The following is a 21285-nucleotide window of genomic DNA, read 5'->3' on the forward strand; positions in this document are numbered from 1 at the left end:
TACATATAAAAGAAGGAGCTAGAAAAATGAGGTAGTAAGCACAGGCCATTCATTTAAGAAGGTTAGGTATAAAAAGCCAGAAGGGGAATCAGTCATCATATAGCTATAATGTGCTTTTGAAATTTTAATGTGTGTATGTAACACCTGATTCAATAGGCCCTGAGGATGGGACCTGAGATTCTGTACTTTCTAACATGTCAACAAGTGAAGCCAATTCTGCTGGTCCTCAGACCCTACTCTGAGAAAAATTACTCAAAGATGCTGCTCAGGGAATTCCCTGGCAGTTCAGCGGTCAGGACTCCACACACTCACTGCCAAGGGCCCAGGTTCAATCCCTGGGGGCGGAACTAAGATCCTACATTTCACAAGCCCCACAGGCACAACCAAAAAAATTTTTTTCTGATGAAATAAAAATATTTCAGGGCCTAAGGATCAAGCCCCACTGGCAATGAGTCCATTACTCCTCCAGCTCCCTTTTTATCCTTGCCCTGACCTAGTATCCCTGCTATTAGTGAGTAAAAGTCGCTCAGTCGTGTTGGACTCTTTGTAACCCCATGAACAATACAGTCCATGGAATTCTCTAGGCCAGAATACTGGAGTGGGTAGGCTTTCCCTTCTCCAGGGGATCTTCCCAACCCAGGGATTGAACCCAGGTCTCCCACATTGCAGGCAGATTTTTTACCAGCTGAGCCACCAGGGAGGTCCATCTATAACTATCCTTGAGTCAAGGAAGAGATTCAAACTCTATGCCAGGTAACTATAATGGTTCCTCAAGAGCATTTTAGAAGAGAAATTAGGATTTAGATACTGTTGTGATGTAATTAAAATTTTTTTTGCATATGGTTTGTAATAACTTTAATTTTGGACCATAGTTTCCCCATTTGATCTCCAAGTATCCCTCACATCTTCAAATATCAATGGATGGATACATAACTTTGTTTCATCTATGGTGTTTTTATTTTAAACTTTATTTTATATTGGAGTTATAGCTGATTAGTAACGTGTAACAGTTTCAGGTGGACATCATAGGGGCTCAGCCATACATATACATGTATCCATTCTCCCCCAAACTCCCCTTCCCTCCTGTACCATGTTTTTTGTAAGGTGTTTCTGTTTAAAGACACCTTACTTAATTATAATATGTTGTTGATTCAGTAGCATTGGCCTCTTTCCACAGTACTATAACTCATGCTTGAACAATGTTTATCATATGCATGTTTTCTTGAAAGGTGCATCACAGCCTTCCTGTGCTTAGGAGCATGAAGCTGGGAAACCATTTTAAACAGTGAAATTACTAACAAAAAGCACAAAAATACTAAAATCGTGGCACTCGATAGATGGTGAAAAGGAGATTACAGTGTGAGAAGAAGGTAGAGTATTGCCTTGTTTCCGTCCAAGTGCCAACCAGGCCCGGCCCTGCTTATTTCCCGAGATCAGACGAGATGAAGCACATTCAGGGTAGTGTGGGCACCGGCGAGTACTGCCTTGTTTGACCTCAGCTAGGGGTGTACACATCAAGCGACTCAGATTTTTCACCACTCTGCACATGTCTGTAAATGACTGTGAGACTGCCACGGATACTGATTTGGGGGTCACAAATACACTTTAGTGAGCAGAGGAATCCGCAAAGACAGAATTCACAAATAAGAATTGACTCTAAATGCTGCGTGATAAATCGGGGCTAATTGGCCTTATGACACTGCTGTCTCAACGTGTCGTTTCCAGGTTACCTCAACAGCATCACTCACTCACTCTTAAGCTCTTTGGTCATTTACTATCCGTTAGCCAAGACTAATCACCTGACTCCACCTAACTGCAAGAGATCTGGGGGTTGCTTGGGTCCTTAGTGAGTAGTATATATCTATATTTCAGTTATAAAAGGCAAACTGGAAAGGGAGGAAAATGGGACTTCCCTGCAGTCCAGTGGCTAAGAGGCCGAGCTTCCGCTGGTGGGGGCACAGGCTCAATCCTGGGTCGGTCGGGGAACTAAGATCCCAAATGCTTTACAAAGGGAAGCCTGTGTTCTAATCAGAAAGCGCCCTGTGGTTGGTTTGGGGAATTGAGGATGTTTCAGATCTCTCAGCTCCCTTGGCTTCTCCCGAGTATCTCCATTCCAGTTGCCAGATCACAGAGCATAGTAATCACCACACCAATCTAACCCACTTAAGCAAAACACACGATTAATTTCCTGCTCTGGACCCCTGTCACTTCAGTTTGCTGGTTCTGGATTGCTCTTACCATTTGCTTATCCATGGATTGGAACTTGTCTTGCTTTTGTTGAACTTTTACCAGACTATAAGCAGTAACTTGCTTATATTGATCAAGGCTGACATATTTGCTATAAACCCTAAGCACTTCACCCTCAGTTTGCACATAGTCTGAATCCTTGGCAGCAACAGGACTGCTTAATCTGCTTCATCATCTGGGGGACTGCCAAGAATTTCCCCTTCTGGTTTGAGGAAGTCCTCATTGTTCCCTTCTCTGCTTGACTCAGCTAGTTCCATACTTGTTCTAAAGGTCTTTCACTCAAGACACTACCTCTTGGTAACAATTTCTGTATTAATTACGACTCTGTAGCTTCAGATAAAAGAATCACATTGAGCTAGACTAATAATAATAGTCACATTTAGTGAATGTTTATTCTGTACAGTGCCTAGCACATAATAGGTAGTTTTTTTTTTTTTTCATGAATGCCAGGCACTGTGCTGAATACTTTAAATGCCTTATCAAATTTAATACTCATGACAACTCCATACTAGTATTTCTTATTTTGGCAGAAAAGAACACCGACACAGAGACGTTTAGAAACTGCCCAGGACACACTGCCAGTATCTGTGGGAGCCAGGATTTGAATCCAGTCAAGTCATATTTTGCTACCTTATCAGCAAAAGGGAGAATTTCTTTTAAGAAGGTTGTTACAGAACGAAGGGCAGAAATTTAAGTGGATTGCAGGATGGGTTGGAACCAGGAGTAGAAAACTGTTGGGAACCCAGGCCGTCTTCTTCCTCTGATTCTCCTGTTTTTCAGACTAGATGTGGTAACTTTGATGAGCAAAGAGAAAATATTGGCACAGTGAGGCAATAGATCATTTCACCGGTTCTAACTTTTTGACTCATTTTGGAAAATCCCAGCACCACCCTCACCTCCTTTGATTGCCATGGGCCAAGTTATTCTGTTTCTTTGGGCCGCCGTTTCCTCATCCATAAAATGAGAAGTTTTTACCAGAGGATTCCTCAAGTCTTTTCCAGTTCTAACATTCTATGGTCTTAAGTGAAACTTCTAGGACAGAGGTGCAGTAATAATGGATTTGAACATAAGGGTTTGGGCGATAGAATAAAGAAGAGTTCTAAGGAAAGAAGAAGAGACTATGGTTTGAGTGAAGCCTTGGTGTTGAATTACGCTTTAGAGTTGGTGTCAAGTGAAGGCCTTGGGGATATATAAACGGAGGGCAGACAAGCCTTCTCACCCTGACCAGATCAGAGAGATGGATCTCTCTAATCTAAGAGCAGTGTCTCTTTCTCCCTCTCTCTGTGTGCATACACATGTGTGTGTGAGGAGTAGCCCCTATGCGTAGGAATTGAACCTGGTTTCTTTCTTTCTTATCTCACCTCAGAATTTTCTAAGGGCTTTCACCTGGGCCACCAGAAGAAGGCCAGAGGACAAATCCAAACCCTGGAGTGACCGAATGAGCAAGTCACTCCTCTCTGGGTCTGTTTTCTTATCCATGGCATGAGAGATTTGGTCTGTGTGATCTCTGAAGTCATGTCCAACTCTTAACATTTTGTGGCTCTGGGTACTGAATCCAAAGCCCCTCTCTTCCCAAGCATTCCATCCTTGGACCAGACATTTGTCTTCCTTCCTCTTCCCTATATGCACCTGACGGCTCAGATCCTTTCTCCTGGCCCCCTTTCTTCCTCAATTCCCTTGAATTCTACTTGCTTTTTAGCTCCCTTGGGCCCTTTTTCCCCCCCCTTTATTTCTGATATTATTGTTTATTTAATGCTATTTATATATATTTCTGCAGACCCTTCTAGATTACATTCCTGATCTCCAGAACTGCTCCATCTCTGTCTGCCTCCTCTTACCTGCACCCTGGCTCCTAACTGAAGCTATATCCTCGGATTCTTCCCAGGGTCCCCTGGGATCTGCTATCACTGGTCCCTCTGACAGGGGCACTACTTCTCCGAAGCCAAAGGATCAGGTAGTCAGTGGCTCAGGTGACAAATCTGCTGTCAGGTTACAGATATTGTTTCCTGAAAGACCACACTACGGTGTCAGCGGAGACTTGGGCTGCCTGCCGTGCCCTGTCCTCACCTGGCTCTCCCACACAAGGTAAGAATAACCAGAACTCACCTCTAGTACCTGCACTCTTCTGGAAACATGGCTCTGAGCCTCCAGCCCCTGCTGCTGCTGTCCTGTGCAGGTGAGGGGGACAGTGAGCTGGGCTGGGCATGATGGGGATGGTTGCTGGAAAGAGACTTAAGAATGCAGAGATTAACTGGTTAGAGAAAAAAATAAATGAAGGTTAAGAAACCAGGCCAAGACTTAATGTGGGTTGTTGAAAGGGACTCAGCTCACCATCTTTTGCAACTCATCCAGGCAGGGACTGGGCTCCAGGCCAGGGCTGAATTTGGGTCCCAGGCTTTTCCCTCCATGGTGATTTCTGGTTTCTTTCCTTACAGTGACTCTGGTCCCTACTGGGTCTCAGTCCCTGGACTCAGGTCTCTCCCTCCTGAAGTCAGCGCTCTCTGCTCTGGACCAGGCTCCCCAGGGCTCCCTCAGCCACTCACGGTTCTCTGCCTTCTTGGCCAACATTTCTTCTTCCTTTGAGCCTGGGAGAATGGGGGAGGGACCGGTGGGAGAGCCCCCACCTCTCCAGCCCCCTGCCCTCCGGCTCCACGATTTCTTAGTGACGCTGAGGGGCAGCCCGGACTGGGAGCCAATGCTAGGGCTGCTAGGGGACGTGCTGGCCCTGCTGGGACAGGAGCAGACCCCCCGGGACTTCCTGGGGCACCAGGCAGGTGTGCTGAGTGGACTTGCAGAGGTGCTGCTGGGAGCCTTAGTTCCCGGGGGACCCCCTACCCCAACCCGGCCCCCCTGCACCCGTGATGGGCCCTCTGACTGCGTTCTGGCGGCTGACTGGTTGCCTTCTCTGCTGCTGCTATTAGAGGGCACGCGCTGGCAGGCCCTGGTGCGGGTGCAGCCCAGCGTGGAGCCCGCCAATGCCACGGGCCTCGATGGGAGGGAGCCAGCCCCCCACCTCTTGCAGGGTCTGCTGGGTTTGCTTGTCCCAGTGGGGGAGCTGGGCTCTGAGGAGGCTCTTTGGGGGGGTCTGCTGCGCACAGTGGGGGCCCCCCTTTATGCCACTTTCCAGGAGGGGCTGCTGCGCATCACTGACTCCCTGCAGGATGAGGTCTTTTCCATTCTGGGGCAGCCAGAGCCTGATGCCAGTGGGCACTGCCAGGGAGGTGAGTGCCGCCAGGTCCAGGGCTGGGCTGCGGCAGGGCCAGCAAGGTTGAGCTAGGTTAGTCCTCGTCCTTTCCCTTTCCCTCCTAGGCAACCTGCAGCAGCTGCTCTTGTGGTGAGTAAGGAGAGAAGAGCTCTGAGGGGTGGGACCTGGGAATGTGGTTTAGTGGTCTGGGAGGGTGACTGTTGGTGGTTGGCGCCCCAGCTTCACCTCCTCCTAGCCATGTGACCTTGGGCAGATTAGAGTATCGTTCTATGCCTCAGTTTCCTCGCTCATGAACTGTGGGTAATATTAACTGCCTCGGAGTTTTCGCAAGGGATTAAATGAGTTGATACTGTATGTGTCAACCACCTAGAAGAAGTGCGTGCATGCCAAGGTGCTTCAGTCACGTCCGACTCTTTGTGACCCTATGGACCATAGCCCGCCAGGCTCCTCTGTCCATGGGATTCTCCAGGCAAGGATCCTGGAGTGGGTTACCATGCCCTCCTCCGGGGATCTTCCCGACACAGGGATCGAACCGCATCTCTTATGTCTCCTGCATTGGCAGGCATGTTCTTTACCATTAGCGCCACCTGGGAAGCCCGTGCCTGGCACATAGTGCTTGATAAATGTTAACTAATAAAGATAGAGTATGGGAAGAGAGGACAAGGTTTGATTCCTCCACCCCTTACTGTTTGGGTACAGCAGTACCAGAGCACAGGGGGCCATATTCAGTCGCTGGGCAGATGCCCTGATCTGAGGCCAGCCAAAGGTTTTATTTAAGCTACCTAAAAGCGTGTGCAGAAAGGAGAAAGAAGGGGGCCAGGTGGACAGAAGGGGCTCTGGCTGGGCAACTCCGGGTGACTTTGTGCCTTGGCGGGACAGATCTCTCTCCCCTCCCCCATCCCAACATTTAAACCAGTAACACCGTCACTCCCAGGGACCTCACTTTTGGAAAAGCCTATGCTTGTCACCCTCCCTGCAGGGCTCTGGGCCAGGGCCAGAAACCTCAAGTGGAGAAAATGTAAACTGACCAGCTGCTTGCCCGCTCCTCCCTCTGCTCCCAGGGGCATCCGGCACAACCTCTCCTGGGATGTCCGGGCACTGGGCTTTCTGTCTGGATCGCCACCCCCGCCCCCTGCCCTCCTCCACTGCCTGAGCACGGGGGTGCCTCTGCCTAGGACTTCCCAGCCCTCAGCCCACATCAGCCCTCGCCAGCGGCGGGCCATCTCTGTGGAGGCCCTCTGTGAGAACCTCTCAGGCCCGGCACCACCCTACAGCATCTCCAACTTCTCCATCCATTTGCTCTGCCAGCATGCCAAGCCTGTCACCCCTCAGCCCCCTCCCAGCACCGCTGCCATCTGCCAGACAGCTGTGTGGTATGCAGTCTCATGGGCGCCGGGTGCCCAAGGCTGGCTCCAGGCCTGCCACGACCAGTTTCCTGAGCAGTTCCTAGATGCCATCTGTGGCAACCTCTCCTTTTCCACCCTCTCGGGCCCCAACCGCCGCCTGGTAAAGCGGCTCTGTGCCGGCCTGCTCCCACCCCCCACCAGCTGCCCTGAAGGCCTGCCCCCCGTCCCTCTGACCCCAGAGATCTTCTGGGGCTGCTTCTTGGAGAATGAGACTCTGTGGGCCGAGCGGCTCTGTGGGGAGGCAAGTCTGCAGGCTGTGCCCCCCAGCAACCAGGCTTGGGTTCAGCACGTGTGCCAGGGCCCCACCCCGGATGTCACAGCCTTCCCGCCTTGCTACATTGGACCGTGTGGAGAACGCTGCCCAGATGGGGGCAGCTTCCTGCTGATGGTCTGTGCCAATGACACCATGTACGAGGCCCTGGTGCCCTCCTGGCCTTGGCTAGCCGGCCAGTGCCGGATAAGTCGTGGGGGAAATGACACCTGCTTCCTGGAGGGGTTACTGGGCCCTCTTCTGCCCTCTCTGCCACCGCTGGGACCGTCCCCACTCTGCCTGGCCCCGGGCCCCTTCCTGCTTGGCATGCTGTCCCAGCTGCCACGCTGTCAGTCCTCCGTGCCAGCCCTTGCCCACCCCACACGCCTACACTATCTCCTGCGCCTGCTGACCTTCCTCCTGGGGCCGGGGGCCGGAGGGAACGAGGCCCAGGGAATGCTGGGTCAGGCCCTGATGCTCTCCAGTCTCCCAGACAACTGCTCCTTCTGGGATGCCTTCCACCCAGAGGGCCGGCGCAGTGTGCTGCGGACGGTCGGGGAGTTCCTGGAACAGGAGGAGCAGCCAACCCCAGGCTTTGACCCCACTGACACCTCCAGCCCCACTTTAAGCAAGATGGAGCTTCTGGCCTGCTTCAGCGTGAGTGATTTGCCAAGGTGAAAGTTCCTGGAGCAGAGGGAAGGGTCTCCACGGGAATTCTCTATGATCTCACTGAGAGACAGCAGTGCAGTGGTTAAGCCCGCAGGTCTGAGTCATCCAAGCTTGGGTTCACATCTTAGTTCTGTGATCAACCCTGGACAAGTTTTCAGCCTCTCGGAAAAATACTTTTGTCATTTATAAATGAATGGTAGGGATACTTTACTGACCGTCCAGTGGTTAAGACTCCACACTTCCATTCCAATGGCACCGGCTCAACCTCTTGTTGGAAAACTAAGATCCCACATTCATGTGGCACGGCCAAAAAAGAGTCTCAGAAAGAAAAAAAAGAAAAAACAAACAGTGGAAAATAATGGTGCCACTCTTTTTAGGGTGGCTGTAAGGATTACATCAGATGACACCGGCCGTGGGCTTAGTGCTGGTATATGATATACAAACAATATATAATAAATGTTATCTTATTATTCTTCCTGACTCTTTGATTTACCTCCTTTCTGCTTCAGAAAGGAAAGGGATCAAGTTAGAGGGCTCTAATTCTGTCCCTAGAGAGTGAGAATTGGAAACTGACAAAATATGGGAAGATAAGGCAGAAATGAGAAAAATTCAGAGTGACTGCAGATCAGAAGTTTTAGGTTTGACTATACCACAGGCGTGGTCTTAGCCAATTTACTTTGATTTTTGTGGGCTTTGTTTTCTTCTCTGTAGAGTGAAGGGGCTGGAATATGTGAACACCATAGTTCATTCATTGACTTCCCGTTATGTGTAAAGCACTTTGCTAGATGCTGTAGGGAATGTAAAGAATCCTTACTCCATGGTAGGGCCCACCTTTCTCAGTTCCTGGGACCAGTGAAATGTAATAATTTGGTTCATGTGCATGCGTGGTAAGTCGCTTCAGTCCTGTCTGGCTCTTTTCGACTCTATGGACTGTAGCCCTCCAGGCTCCTCTGTCCATAGCATTCTCCAGGTAAGAATCCTGGAGTGGGTTGCCATGCCCTCCTCCAAATTTGGTTCATATCTCCAAATATTTACTGAGCCAGCTATGGCAAAGGCTATAGAAGAAGTTAGAGAATGTGGTCCCTGACCTAAAGGAGACACACACACAGCTTCAGAAGAAGAACAAGCATCCTAGTGAGTGGACCTGGGGAAGCTGTGGGAGGGACAGAGGGGACAACTCTCCTGGCATCTTGTCTGTCTCCCCACCAGCCCGTGCTGTGGGATCTGCTGCAGAGAGAGAAGAGTGTTTGGGCCCTGCAGATTCTAGTGCAGGTAATAGATGGGGGCAGGGTGTGTGGGCGGGCTGGGTGATCCGTGCCCAGTGAGGCCATCCATAACCACCATGACCTCCTGTGCCCAGGCATACCTGCACATGCCGCCAGAAAACCTCCAGCAGCTGGTGCTTTCAGCAGAAAGGGAGGCTGCTCAGGGCTTCCTGACGCTCATGCACCGCTCCTGGGCTCAGCTGCAGGTGGGCATGGAGGGAGAGGGGGGACAAGGGTGGCGGGGGAGGTCTAGGCATCAAGAACACTGGAACCAGGCAGGCAGCAGGCTTGCTCCAGCAGAATGAGGAACGGAAGAGGGGCCGGGGCCAGGAGAGTGGGCATCTCCAGAGCTGGCATCTGTTCCTGTGCTCCCACAGGTGCCACCATCTGAGGAGCAGGCCCTGGGTCGCCTGACAGCCTTGCTGCTGCAGCGGTACCCACGCCTCACCTCCCAGCTCTTCATTGACCTCTCACCACTCATCCCCTTCTTGGCTGTCTCTGACCTGATGCGCTTCCCACCATCCCTGTTGGCCAATGACAGTGTGTAAGGACTCTGTACTACTCGTCCCGATCCTGTCAGGGTCAACCCCACCCACCCAGAGCTATGCTATGCTTCGTCACTCAGTCATGTCCAAGTTTTTGCAACCCCATGGACTTTAAGCCCACCAGGCTCCTCTATCCATGGGGATTCTCCAGGCAAGAATACTGGAGTGGGTTGCCATTCCCTTCTCCAGGAGACCTTCCCAACCCAGAGATTGACCCCAGGTCTCCGGCATTGCAGGCAGATTCTTTACCAGCTGAGCCACCAGGGAAGCCCACACACCCAGAACAGCCCCTTCTATTAAAACTAGGGAGTCCTTCTTGTCCATGACAGTGGGGCTGCACAGAGCCAGGGGACAGGGCGAAGGGGTGAGACCCACTCTCTCCCCAGCCTGGCCGCCATCCGGGATTACAGCCCCGGAATGAGGCCTGAACAGAAGGAGGCTCTGGCAAGGCGACTGCTGGCCCCTGAGCTGTTTGGGGAAGTGCCCGCCTGGCCCCAGGAACTGCTCTGGGCAGCGCTGCCCCTGCTCCCCCATCTCCCTCTGGAGAACTTTCTGCAGCTCAGTCCTCACCAGGTATGAGAACGATTCATTTATTTGACTAGCAAGCTTTCGGCCAGGTGGGATGGCATCAGTGACCTGTCTCCTAGTGAGCCCCTCCCCACAAGTGTCCCACAGTGATCCCAACATGAGCTGACCTTTCCCACCTGAGATCCAGGCCCTGGAGGACAGCTGGCCAGCGGCAGGTCTTGGGCCAGGACACGCCCGACACGTGCTGCGCAGCCTGGTGAACCAGAGTGTCCAGGATGGAGAGGAGCAGGTGCGCAGGTGAGTGCCTCTGGCCAGCAATCACGGCCAGAGCGGCGGAGAGGCAGGTGCAGCTTCCAGGACAGCTGGGGTCCCAGGAGGGAAGGGGCAATAGAGGAAGCGTGGCCCTGGGGCATCACAGGGCCCTGCGAGAGGCCTGTTTGTGGCACCTATGTTTCCTAGTTTAGTGGTCAGAGTGCTGTTCCCTGTACCCACACAGTCCCTGCCTTAGTAGCAGCCTCAGTGACCACGTGAAGGCCAGCTTCATGCCCTCCTCAGGCTGGGGCCCCTCGCCTGTTTCCTGACCCCTGAGGAGCTGCAGAGCCTGGTTCCCCTGAACGATCCAATGGGGCCGGTAGAACGGGGGCTGCTGGAATGTGCAGCCAACGGGACCCTCAGCCCACAAGGACGGGTGAGCCCCTTGGCCCAGGCCCTCAAGAACTCCAGGCTTCCCGTGGTGGGTGGCCTGTGTGGAGGATGTGCCCAGGCACCTCAGCCAAGCTGGAGCACAGTTGGAGCCAGCCCTCATCCCACCGCATCCACCTTCATTCTTAATCTCCTTACTCCTTGGCCACGCATACCTGTTACCACCTCTTTCTGACTCTACTCCATCTGGTCCACGACATCTCCAGCATTTCCTTTGATGACTTGAGCCCAATCTGCTCCTGTCCTATCCCTGGTTCCGAGCCACAGCCCAGGCCCTGGAATATCCAGATGTGGGATTAGAGAGGAGGCTTTAAATTTGCCTGTCTTTTCTCTTCAGACCCAAACCTTCTTTGGTTACAGGTAGCTTATGAACTTCTGGGTGTACTGCGCTCCTCTGGAGGAGCAGTGCTGAGCCCCCGGGAGCTCCGGGTCTGGGCTCCTCTCTTCCCTCAACTGGGGCTCCGCTTCCTGCAGGAGCTGTCAGAGCCGCAGCTGAGGGCCATGCTTCCCGCCCTTCGAGGAGCCAGGGTCACCCCTGCCCAGGTGGGCCTATCCCACTCCCTGGCTTCCATCTTCCGTCCCCCGGTACCTCAGTCAAGACAATTACATTCAAGGATGCTGTTAACCTGACCCCACCCCACCCCCCCAAGCCTCCTTTTCCTCTGTCCCAAGAAGAACGTCCTCATCCCTCTTCCTCAGATGAAGAGCCCAGAGCCGGGCTGGTCACAGGAGTGGTGGAGGAGGAGCTGGGAGTTTGGGAGGTCGGGCCCTAGGGACCTGTTCAGGACCCAGCTGCCAGGGCCTCAGCGCTGTTTTTTCCTGTCCCCTCCCGCCTTAGGCTGTCCTGCTGCTTGGACGGCTCCTCCCGAGGCATGACGTGAGTGGCAGCAACTGGAGCTCTCCGTACCCCCTCCCTGGCTCCCTCTCACCCCTGCTGCCTCTCTCCACTGTGATTGTCCCCTTCCCTGCGACCTGGCCCATCTTCTTCAGGCCTCTTGTCTCTCTCACTCCCCAGCTGTCCTTGGAGGAGCTCTGCTCCTTGCACACTCTGCTTCCAGGCCTCAGCTCCCAGACGCTCCAGGCCATCCCGAGGCGAGTTCTGCTGAGGGCCTGTCCCTGCCTGGCCCCTGAGCTGGCACGCCTCTCAGCCTGCCAGACCGCGGCGCTGCTGCAGACCTTCCGGGTACGAGAGCAGCAGGGAGACAGCCGACCACGGAGGAGGGCTCTGGTTGGGAGGGGTCACCTTCCCTATGGCCAGGGAAGGACCCCCAAACCTCCCCACCTTTTACATACACACACACACACACACACACAGACAATTCTCATGCAGGTGAAAGATGGTGTTAAAAATACGGGTGCAGCAGGAGCCGGTGCAGCTGTGTGCATCCCCGGACAGGTACATGTGTGTGTGTGTGAGTGTGTGTGTGTGGTGTCTGCCAGCTAAGCTCCTCTCCCCATCCCAGGGCTGTCTCACACAGCTGGCACTGCCTCACATTCTCCCCCTGCAAGTGGCCCGAGTGTCTACATTAGCTCTGTGTCCTCTAAGACCTTAGCAGCTCTCCCAGTCCCAAAGCAGGATGGCATAATGTCCTAGAACGTCAAAGCCCCAAGGGTCTGAGGAATCCTCCAGGGCAGTCACCCTGCTTTCAGACAAAGAGTCCGAGGCTCAGAGCGACTAAGGGAGTTTAGTCCGTCAGGTGCCTGGACGGCAGGGGCCCTTGACCACAGCCACGAGGGCTCTGTAGTGTGCCCTGCGAGGGTGGCACCTGGCACTCCACCCTTCTCCTAGTTTCAGGTCCCCTCCTGCCACTGTAGATCCCCTTCTTCCCTGAGGCCTGAGTCCAGACGCTCTCACCTATCACTACACTGCTACACTTTACCCCTCCACCAGCCTATCCCCACCACCTGGCCAGACTGCCTGCTGCCCCTGCTCCCACTAAAGCTGCTACAGCTGGACTCTGCTGCTCTGCTGGCAGACCGAAGGCGCTATCGGGAGCTGCCCTGGTCTGAGCAGCAGGTGATTCTTTCCACTAGCCTAGAACTCCCTTCTCTCAACATTTTCCACCTCCTTTACCCATCCCTCAGCCCTAGATTGGGCACCTTACTCCCAGCAGCCCTTAGGATGCTTTTCCCTCCTCCCCTTTCCCCCCATTTGTCTCTCTTTCCCATGGAGTGGGCACTGGGGAGAGTAGGAGGCTGGTGGGACTCACAGGGTGGAGTGGCAGCCCTGGGTCCAAGGCATCCTAGGTTCCTGGGCAATATCTCTGCTGGGAAGCGGCTCCTCTTTCTTTCTCTTGTAGGCACAGTTTCTCTGGGAGAAGATGCAAGTGCCCACTAACCTGACCCTCAGGAATCTGCAGTGAGTAACTTGTAATGAGCTGTGAGTTTAATCCAACTAACATTTTTTTGAGCGCTTACGGTGTGCCAGGCACCATGTGATATGCGGGGGTGGGGGTGGGAGGTGTATGAGGATCAGTGACCTGTAGGTCAGCCTATGGGTCTTCTCCTGGTTCCTCTTCTCCTGACCCTCCTGCTCTTCTAGAGCACAGCATCCATCCTGAGTGGATCTCAGGGATTTTGAGAAGACTCAGATTCAGGTCCTATCCCTGTCTCCTCTTTGTGATCTTGAGCAAGACGTTCAACCTCTCTAAGCCTCATTTTCTCCTTCTTTAGAATAAGTATTGAAATGGTACCTACCTCATAAGTAGTTGTAAAGATTAAACAAGATAAGGCATATAAGGTACCTAACACAGTGCCAGTGCCTGGCCAAGTGTAAGCTTCTGATAGATATTTGCTAATTAACCCCTCAGAGCCACTGACCAAGCAGGAATTAACAGGAGCAAGGATCACCTTACCTCCACCCCCAGCAAAAAACCCATGGGCTTCTGAAGATGTGGTTCTAGCCTCAGTTGACCACATTTCTAGTAGGATGATACTGGACTGTCACTTGACCTCTGTAAATCTTTATTTTCTTCTCTAATAAACAATAATGGTGTGGGAGACCAATGAGAATATCTATGGAAAAGATATTTCTCAAACTGCAAATTACCGTAAATGAGCATCTGTCCTTGTGTTGAGAATGTTGGTATAAGGAGCAGACAGGCTGTAGCATGTGTTGAATGAGCATGTACCTACTCACACACCTACAGGGCTCTGGGTACACTGGCAGGGGGCATGTCCTGTGAGTTTCTGCAGCAGATCAACTGGATGGCAGACTTCCTTGAAGTGGTACACATGATCTATCAACTGCCCACTGGGGTCCGAGGGAGCCTGGTGAGACGGGTGCTTGGGCATTAGTGGGAGCAGGGAGGCAGGAACCCCAGGTAGAGAACCATCGCTGTTCACCTCTGTCCTGAACCTGCCTCCCTACCCTGCTCCACAGAGGACCTGTATCTGGGCAGAGATACAGCGGAGGATGGCAATGCCAGAGCCAGAGCTGGCAACCCTGGGGCCAGAGCTGAGTGGGCTGGACACCAAGCTCCTCCTGGACTTACCGTAAGGCTACAACTGGAGATACTGGATTCTCAGGAGGCTCAGCCTGGGGTGGAAGATCTGCCCCCAACAAGACCCCCAAAATGGGGCCAGCTGAAGGTGGCAATATTGTGCAGTGACCTGCCAAGCAGTCTTAATATAACCTAGGCCCTATTAATAGTGGTAGAATATGTAAAATGAGGGAAGTGAGAGTTCCCTGGTGGCTTAGTGGTTAGGATTCTGGGCTTTTATTGTCATGGGCTGGGTTCAGTCCTTGGCTGGGGAAATGAGATCCCACAAGCTGTGTGGGGTAGCCCAAAAAAGTAATTAAAATTAAATATATAAAATGAGGGAAGTAATGGTTCAATCCTGCCCCCACAGGACTGTGGTCTCCTTAGGGCACTGTGTTCTCAGTATGTTCAGAGGAGTAGGTAAAGGGAAAATGAATGAAGCATGTGTGAAAGTGAAAGTGAAAGTGAGGTCACTCAGTCGTGTCAGACTCTTTGCTACCCGTGGACTGTAGCCCACCAAGCTCCTCAGTCCATGGGATTCTCCAGGCAAGAATACTGGAGTGGGTTGCCATTTCCTTCTCCAAGGCTCCTCCTAAACTAGAGACTTGGAGTTTATGAGTATCTAACTCACAGGCTTTTTTCCCCCATATCATCTCCATCCCCACCCCATTGCCAACTGAAATGTAAATCAGAGAAGGAAAAGGCTGACTCCAGTCAGTCTTTCTGGGAAGAAGCTGACTCTATCCTTACATTTTTAAAGGTCTTTCCACAGATTTAGGCTTTTGTACTACTTGGCCCAGTTCCAGACTTGGCAACCTTAGGTAGAGTATAGAGTATCACTCTGATTTTTCTGCAAAAAGGCTTTTTAAAAATGCCATTCAAATCTGTCTGTGAAAGAGAGATGAGGAAATTACCTCTTGGTGGTGATGGTGGTTTAGTCAATAAGTCATGTCCTACTCTTGTGACCCCATGGACTGTATAGCCTGCCAGGCTCCTTTGTCCATTGGATTCTCCAGGCAAGAATGCTGAAATGGGTTGCCATGCCCTCCTCCAGGGTCAACTGTATAGTACTATACAAATCAGAGGGGATCTTCTCACAATAATTAGAGGAAGGGTGGTCCTGTGGGAAATAGGAATTGAGAGCAAGACCCCTCTCTGGGAATCTGTTTTAATTTTTTATTTTATTTATTTATTTTAAATTAAAGAAGATTTTTTTTCACTGTGCTGGGTCCTCATTTCAGCTCGTGGCCTGTGGGATCTTAGTTCCCTGACCAGGGATTGAACCCCTTCATTGGAAGGTGGATTCTTCTTTTCTAATTAATTAATTAATTTGGCTGTGTTGGTTCTTAGTTGCAGCACTCAAGATCTTCACTGGGTCAAGTGGAATCTTTCTTTGTGGTACACGGACTCTCTAGTTGTCATTCTCAGGCTCCAGAGCACACGAGCTCAGTAGTTGCTCTGTGGCATTATCTTAGTTCCTCAATCAGAGATCACACTCATGTCCTCTGCATCACAAGGTGGATTCTTAACCACTGGACCACTAGGAAAGTCCATATGAACCTATTTTTTAATCCATAAAATGGGGGAGAGGATTTAATGATATTTAACATCTGGGCTTTTTTATTCTATTAGATGAGGTAGGATTGTTCGTCATTCTTCTCAAGAAGACTGGAAATAAGTCTCTCCCATTGTTCTCTCCCTGTAAGCACTGAGGTGGAAATTGGATCTGGGTCTGTTAAATATCAGTTCCTATCCAGGGCCACAGGATTTGGTCTGGTGTTACCTCTTGTCTGGGGAATGGGGCATTCTGTGGTTCCCTTCTCAACTTGGGTCAATTCCAAGTCCTCCTGTTGTCAAATTGCTACAGAGTCCAGTTGATGGATAGACTGTCCAATGAATCCATCATGTTAGTGGTGGAACTGGTACGAGGCGCTCCAGAGCAGCTGCTGGCCCTGACCCCACTCCACCGGGCGGCCCTGGCAGAGCGGGCACTACAAAACCTGGTAAGAGTCCCCCCACCAGACTCAGAACAGTGGCCTGGGCCTTTGTCACCACTCAGACAATGCTCTGTCTTCTAGGCCCAGACTCAAATGTTTGCTGCAGGGCCCTAGGTCTACCTTTGGGTTCCATTCACGGATGGTCTGCTTCATGTTTCTTGTCCATATCCCTTGGAGTATTAAAAATTCCTTAGATTCCACCTCCCAATCTTTCCACCCACTCCTGTTTGGGCTCATAGTTTAGAGAAGTGGACAGTGGCAATAAGCTTCATAGGATCTTGGATCAGGGGCTAGAGGGAGACCACGTCTTTGTGTCTTGATCAAAGAGACTGGTCCTCTGAGTCAGAGGTGTGTCGTCCCAAGGTCTGATCCCCCTCCAGGCCCCAAAGGAGACAACAGTGTCAAGGGAAGTGCTGGAGACCTTGGGGCCCCTGGTTGGATTCCTGGGCATAGAGAGCACGCGGCGGATTCCCCTGCAGTTCCTGCTGGCCCACCTCAGTCAGCTGCAAGGCTTCTGCCTCGGAGGGCCGTTTGCCACAGAGCTGGGACGGCTGCTGCTGCAGGAGCCTGTTCTTGGGTATGGGCCTCCGGGAAGTCCAGATTCTAACTCATCCTCACCCACCCTCTCAACCACCCTCCTCAGTGGCAGCCCATTTATTATGCCAGAAGCCCCTGGAGCCCTGAGTCCCCTGTCTCCGCGTGCCTTTCCTCTTCCTCACAGTCTATTCAGCATCCTGATCTTTCTGTCCCCCAGGAAACCAGAGTTATGGAGCCAGGATGAAGTCGAGCAAGCAGGACGCCTAGTATTCACTCTGTCTCCCGAGGCTATTTCCTTGATCCCCAGGGTGAGTGAGAGCAGAGAGGGGGCTGGGGAGCTAGTTCAGGGGGGCGCTAAGGCCAAGGAAGTTGAAGGCAAAGGATGTGAAGCCCAAATCTGGGGGAGGCTGCTGAAAAGAGGCAGGATTTTGGAATTACAGCTGTAGCAGCTGCTCCTGACGTGCCTGGCTCTGCCCACCCTCCCTCCACCTTCTCTCCCAGGAGGCCTTGGGCCCAGAGACCCTGGAGCGACTCCTCGAGAAGCAGCAGAGCTGGGATCAGAGCAGAGCTGGACAGCTGTGTGCGGGGCCACAGCTCGCTCCCAAGAAAGCAGCACTGGTAGCTGGGCTTGTGCGGCCTGCTGCAGAGAACCTCCCGGGTGAGACGGCCCGGATGCCCATACTTCCAGCAAGGGGTACAAGAAGAAGTATTCAACCACGCAAGGGGTACAGGAAGTATTCAACCATGCAATCAGACTGCTTTCAGCAGATTTGTACAGCGTCACTCCAGGCTGGGGTTTTCTAATCTATAAAGCCCAGAGCAGTGAGGGATAATCTTCAAAGACTCTTCCAGTTGTAGGGTTCTATACCTCTGTGAATTTATCACTCATTAAATTTTTAGCCCAGGACTCCCCTTTCCCTGCTCTCTTAGCCCTGTTAACAGCTGACTCAGCTCTAGGCTTGGATAAGTGTGGCGCTCTCTGCTGGGAAAATGCTTAGGATGGAGGAAGGTGACACTGGGGCTAGGAACCTGGGTTTCAACCTAGATCAGCCACTCAGTCCCTGGGCAAGCCCTTCAATCTTCCATCTATACAATGAGGGGCTCGTCCTCTCCAGTCACCTGTTCTAATATCTTTGAGTCCTATGAATCTCACACTACAGTAATCCCTTGAGCCATACTGCCCATATTAGCCTGTTCTTTAAAGGTTGGATGGGTTGTTCCATCTACAGATATCTCTCTGGGATTTTTTTTTTTTTTGAGAGGAGGCCCACATCCACCATGGCCCCCAGCCTTCATGCCCCTGGACCTGACCACTCTGGGCATGCTTTACTACTGCACTGACCGCCTGACCCTGCCTTCCTCCTTTAGAACCTGTGCCAAACTGTGCAGATGTACGAGGGACATTCCCGTCAGCCTGGTCTGCAACCCAGATCGCAGAGATGGAGCTCTTGGACTTTGAGGACTGCCTCGCACTATTTGCAGGAGACCCAGGACTTGGGCCTGAGGAACTCCGGGCAGCAATGGGAAAGGCAAAACAGGTTAGTGATGGAGAGTCCAGTCAGGGTTGGAGGTTGAACATAGGAAGCTGGTTGGGTGTGGGATGGGACACATAGAAACGGATAGCTGCATGAGAGAGGGGGGACATAGGACATAAAAGAATTAGAGGGTTTGGATCCTGAGTAGGAAGTCAGAGGGGATGGATACTGAGGACAGGAAGCTTTAGCAGGTATCAAAATCATCTGGGGAAAAAATTATTAAAAAGAATCATCTGGGGAGCAGGTGTTTGAAATGTTTGAGGATCCCATTGTAGGCTTACTGAAGAAAGATTCTCTGAGGATCAGGTCTGGGCATCTGTATCTTGCCCCTGCTACCCCCACCCCATGGCTGGTGCACATTGGAACTCGTGGACTAGAATCTGCTGTTCTTTCCTACTGAGACTCTAGAGTCTTTCAATAACACCTTAGTCAGAGGAACCTTCATCCAATCCTCTCATTTTACGGTTGAAGAAACTAAAGACCCAGAGAAAGCAAGGGATTTGCTTCGAGTTACACAGTTCAGGTCGGAGGGAAGACTGACCCTCGGCATTCTGACTCCTAATTCCGTGCTTTTCCCATTCACACCATTCCTCTCTTTCTCCAGTTGTGGGGTCCCCCCCGGGGATTCCGTCCTGAGCAGATCCTGCAGCTGGGTCGGCTTTTAATAGGTCTAGGAGAGCGGGAACTCCAGGAGCTGAGCCTGGTGGACTGGGGTGTGCTGAGCACCCTGGGGCAGATAGATGGCTGGAGCTCCAGCCAGGTAACATCTTCCTCCTCTCTACCACCTTCCGAATGCCTCCAGGCCATCTAAAGCCCAAGGAATTTCTGTCTTGTGACCATACCTGGCCATGCTTTCTATCTTTTCTTAAAACTCCATACTAGTAGGAAGTTAGAGCAGTGATTTATTCACTGAGGCCCTGGACACATAATACTTCCTCCTGCCTCCTTTCCCTTTGGCCTCCTATTTTCCTGTCCTCTTTTATTTGATCCTCAAACTTCCCCATGGTTGTTGGCTCTCTGAGCTACCCTGGTGGCTCAGATGGTGAAGAATCTGCTTGCAGTGCAGGAGACCTGGGTTCAGTCCCTGGGTGGGGAAGATCCCCTGGAGGAGGGCATGGCAACCCACTCCAGTATTCTTGCCTGGAGAATCCCCGTGGACAGAGAAGCCTGGAGGGCTACCGTCCGTGGGGTCGCAAAAAGTCGGACACGACTGGGCGACTTAAGCACAGCACAGCACAGCATTGGCTCTTCAGGTCTTACTAATAGAAAAATCCAGTAGCTCTTGTCCCTTCCCTAAGCAGCTAGTTCCCCATCCATGAATTCCTCATGACTTTTCTCCTTGTCCTGTGACCTCCACCCCAACTCCAGCTCCGGGTGCTGGTCTCCAGTTTCCTGCGGCAGAGTGGTCGACACGTGAGCCACCTGGATTTCCTCCACCTGACTGCACTGGGCTACGCACTCTGTGGACTTCGGCCTGAGGAACTACAGCATATCAGCAGTTGGGAGTTTAGGTCACACATAGAGGAGGGTGTGGGCTGTGGTCCTGTGGGGAAGGTGGGCTCACTGGGGAAGGATCAAGTGGGAGTGACCCCGTGGAGGAAGCAATCTTGCTTAAAGTCATTGCTACCACCAACTCATGACCACGGACCCTGTCGCTGTGGCTGAATCCTCCTCCCTTCTCTTCCCACTCTTCCACAGCCAAGCAGCTCTCTTCCTGGGCAACCTCCATCTCCCATGTTCTGAAGAGCAACTGGAGGTTCTGGCCCAGCTCCTGGTGCTGCCTGGTGGCTTTGGCCCAGTCAGTAACTGGGGGCCTGAGATCTTCACTGAAATTGGCACAATAGCAGGTATAGGGAGACCGGGCCACTGCTGGGGCTAGGTGTCAGGGGCCATTGTCCACATCATGAATTGACTGGGTGGAGGACTTCTCTGAAATCTTAAGGTGGGAGTCTAAGGCACCTAGATAAGAGGTTAGAGACATGCCGGGGAAGGTCTGAGGAAGAGTATTTTGGGAGTAGTTAGAGAAGGGCAGGGTAGGATAACATCTGGAGGCCCATCCCACTTGCCTTGACAGCTGGAATCCCAGACCTGGCTCTCTCCGCACTGCTACGAGGACAGATCCAGGGCCTTACCCCTCTGGCCATTTCTGTCATCCCTGCTCCTAAATTTGCTGTAAGCACTGATGGGATGGGGTCTGAGTGACCACAGAAGGGGGCCAGAATGGATGCCCGATGCCTGCTCCCATCCCCAGGTGGTGTTCAGCCCCACCCAGCTATCTGGTCTCACCAGTGTTCAGGCCGTGGCTGTCACTCCCGAGCAAATGGCCTTTCTGAGTCCCGAGCAGCGACGAGCAGTTGCATGGGCCCAATATGAGGGGATGGAGAGCCTGGAGCAGGAAGGTGAGTCCCTAACTGCACAGACTGACTCCCGAACTCCTGGCCCAGAATCAGAGCCCTAACTCAGGGAGATCTGAAAGGGAAGGGGTCTAGAGGCAAATAGTCTCCAAGTATCAGTGGCTCCTGGGGAACAGAGTTGTGATATTCCTTCCATTCTCTGTCTCATTACAGGTCGAAGCACAGCCTGGGGTCTCCAGGACTGGTCACAACCCTCCTGGGCCCTGGCATTGACCATCTGCTTCCTTGGCAGTCTGCTATGAGCCTGTCTCTGCAGTTAAAGAGATTTGTTGGGAAAAACATTTGAAGTAAAACGAATAAAGTGCAAATGGAAGTGCAATTTAATTATCCTAGGAAGCTGATGGGATATGGGTAGAATGTTAATGCTTTCCACCCACCTGAGAATCAGTGTTCCTGGCATGCCATATCTGGAGTCTCTTTTCATCATAAATAATCCCATTGCCTTTTTTTTTTTCTCCTGGAAGCTAGTTCCTCCCCATCCCACCATTAGAAATAACACAGAC

At 52.1% G+C, this 21285-nt stretch overlaps 1 protein-coding gene across 1 annotated transcript; it reads left to right on the forward strand.

The window, feature by feature from the left end:
* Positions 1 to 4380: 4380 nt before the first annotated feature.
* Positions 4381 to 21106, forward strand: STRC (stereocilin). The gene is given in 29 exon segments (XM_040256659.1): positions 4381 to 4412; positions 4642 to 5468; positions 5557 to 5581; positions 6514 to 7765; positions 8987 to 9049; positions 9138 to 9248; positions 9420 to 9586; positions 9974 to 10160; positions 10297 to 10412; positions 10671 to 10803; positions 11178 to 11360; positions 11656 to 11694; positions 11833 to 12000; positions 12148 to 12213; positions 12709 to 12834; positions 13118 to 13176; positions 13967 to 14090; positions 14200 to 14312; positions 16167 to 16302; positions 16677 to 16873; positions 17051 to 17141; positions 17335 to 17491; positions 18202 to 18371; positions 18973 to 19128; positions 19737 to 19879; positions 20067 to 20215; positions 20443 to 20540; positions 20620 to 20767; positions 20936 to 21106. Coding segments are annotated over 29 exon segments (5325 nt in total). The 3' UTR covers positions 21025 to 21106.
* Positions 21107 to 21285: the final 179 nt, after the last annotated feature.

The sequence above is a fragment of the Oryx dammah genome, unplaced genomic scaffold (genome assembly GCF_014754425.2).
Source record: "Oryx dammah isolate SB20612 unplaced genomic scaffold, SCBI_Odam_1.1 HiC_scaffold_16, whole genome shotgun sequence".
Classification (NCBI taxonomy): domain Eukaryota; kingdom Metazoa; phylum Chordata; class Mammalia; order Artiodactyla; family Bovidae; genus Oryx; species Oryx dammah.